This window comes from Contarinia nasturtii, unplaced genomic scaffold, assembly GCF_009176525.2.
Source record: "Contarinia nasturtii isolate CC-2019 unplaced genomic scaffold, AAFC_CNas_1.1 Cnas_scaffold_5768, whole genome shotgun sequence".
Taxonomy (NCBI): domain Eukaryota; kingdom Metazoa; phylum Arthropoda; class Insecta; order Diptera; family Cecidomyiidae; genus Contarinia; species Contarinia nasturtii.
The window spans coordinates 1-1,749 of NW_022203036.1; the positions used below are offsets into that span (position 1 = coordinate 1).

General features: G+C 33.6%; 1 protein-coding gene across 1 annotated transcript; it reads left to right on the plus strand.

Moving 5' to 3' along the window:
* Window positions 1-4: 4 nt before the first annotated feature.
* Window positions 5-1,032, plus strand: LOC116351592 (leucine aminopeptidase 2-like; the record flags this gene model as incomplete). The annotated part of the gene is made up of 2 exons (XM_031783711.1): window positions 5-149; window positions 374-1,032. Coding segments are annotated over 2 exons (693 nt in total), but the record flags the coding sequence as incomplete, so codon positions are not given.
* Window positions 1,033-1,749: the final 717 nt, after the last annotated feature.

Consider the following 1,749-nt stretch of genomic DNA (forward strand, 5'->3'; position numbering starts at 1 on the left):
GAAGGGTCAAAACTTCCTTCGTTACTTGGAAGATTTGTTTGGTGGTCCAAGTCAATTTGAGCCATTCTTCCGAACTTACTTGGAAAAATACAAATACAAATCGGTCGTTACGGATGATTTCAAGGCAACGCTCTATGAATATTTCAACGGTAAGGCCTAGGGGCAAATCACTTAAAAATTACTTACTTATTATTATTGATTGTTTTACGACTATTTTTCGATTACAACTACCAAATCTCAAAAAGCAATTGCTGAACATAAATGTTGTTGTGGTTATTGCTTTGCAATTTTTTCATTATATGTTTGCGATTATCTGTCGATTATTCGTCGATTATTTTAAATTAGTTCTTTTCTTTTGTGATTCTCCCCTTAGGTAAGGCCGATGATAAGTTGGCTCAAATCGATTGGGATACGTGGTTGTACTCGACTGGTCCATTGAAAATTGTTCCTTACTATGACACCAGCTACAGTGATGCCGTGAAGAAGCAAGTCGACGTTTGGACCAAAAATCCAATTGAGAAGATTAAAAATCACCCCGACATCGATACCAATTTGCATGTATGGCAATTGATTGAAGTGCTAACAAAATTGGTACAGAATCCAGACAATGTAATCACCGAAGCGTGGATTAGTTTATTAGAAACTACATATGGATTCGTTGGAACTCGCAATTCAGAGTATTTGTTTAAATTAGCCCGTCTCTATGTTAAAGGACGATTGTTCAATCGTTTGAATCAAGTGTTCAACTTCTTGAACAGCAATTTCCGTATGAAGTACGTGCGACCGATTTATCGGGATTTGGAGAAGTGGGCGGAAGCCAAACCACTTGCCATCGAAAATTTCCAAAAAGTTCAATCGCAAATGATGAAATTCTGCGCTCAATTGGTTGCTAAAGATCTTGGCATCACAATCGATATGTGAAATAGCATCTAGGGGATATCCATGTGAATTAGAATTAGCACATTAGCAAAAAAAATAGGGAAATTTACATGAAGAAAATAGCAAAATTAGCAATAAATAGCAGAATTAGCACTGTACACGTATATACTTTAGTAAGCATTTATTCTTGAATATATTGAAATAATTAATTAAAATAAAATTCACAAAACAAACGAATTGAATAGTACTGAACTGAAATGTATCAAAATATGTAGTTAAATACGCTTTTTCTCATTTTTAAATAAAAATATATTCAATGGCACGTAACCAAGCACGTTTCATCTGTATTAACTACAATTTACGAATTGCAATCGGAAATGTAGATTTGATGACAGATTTCTTACTGAAAACGTATACGCTAGTGCCTGCTTCAAATATACACGTGGAAAGTGTCAACTTGAAACATTTACGTAAACACATTTCAGTTATTCGATCATGCTGTCAATCTTGTTGGAAGTTATTTACTTACATACGCAGTAAAGCCACTGAAATGATTCATGAAATGAAACTAAACAAAAGTACAATGAATGTCTGAATGTATTGAGTGCGTGTTGCTTTATTGAGAGTCTGAATCTGAATGAATGAATGTGAAAGAAATCAATGTGAATAAAATATGGATGAATTGAAAATTAATATCTTTGCTTGACACCAGAGGGATGACAGCCAAATGTAAATGAACACGATTGATAAATTAAACCGTTAATTTTAACAAATCTGACGTATGCAATATTTTTGACGTACTAGAGAAATTAGCAAAAAATAGCAGTATTAGAACAAACTAGTAGAAATACTAGCAGAATTAGTGAAAAA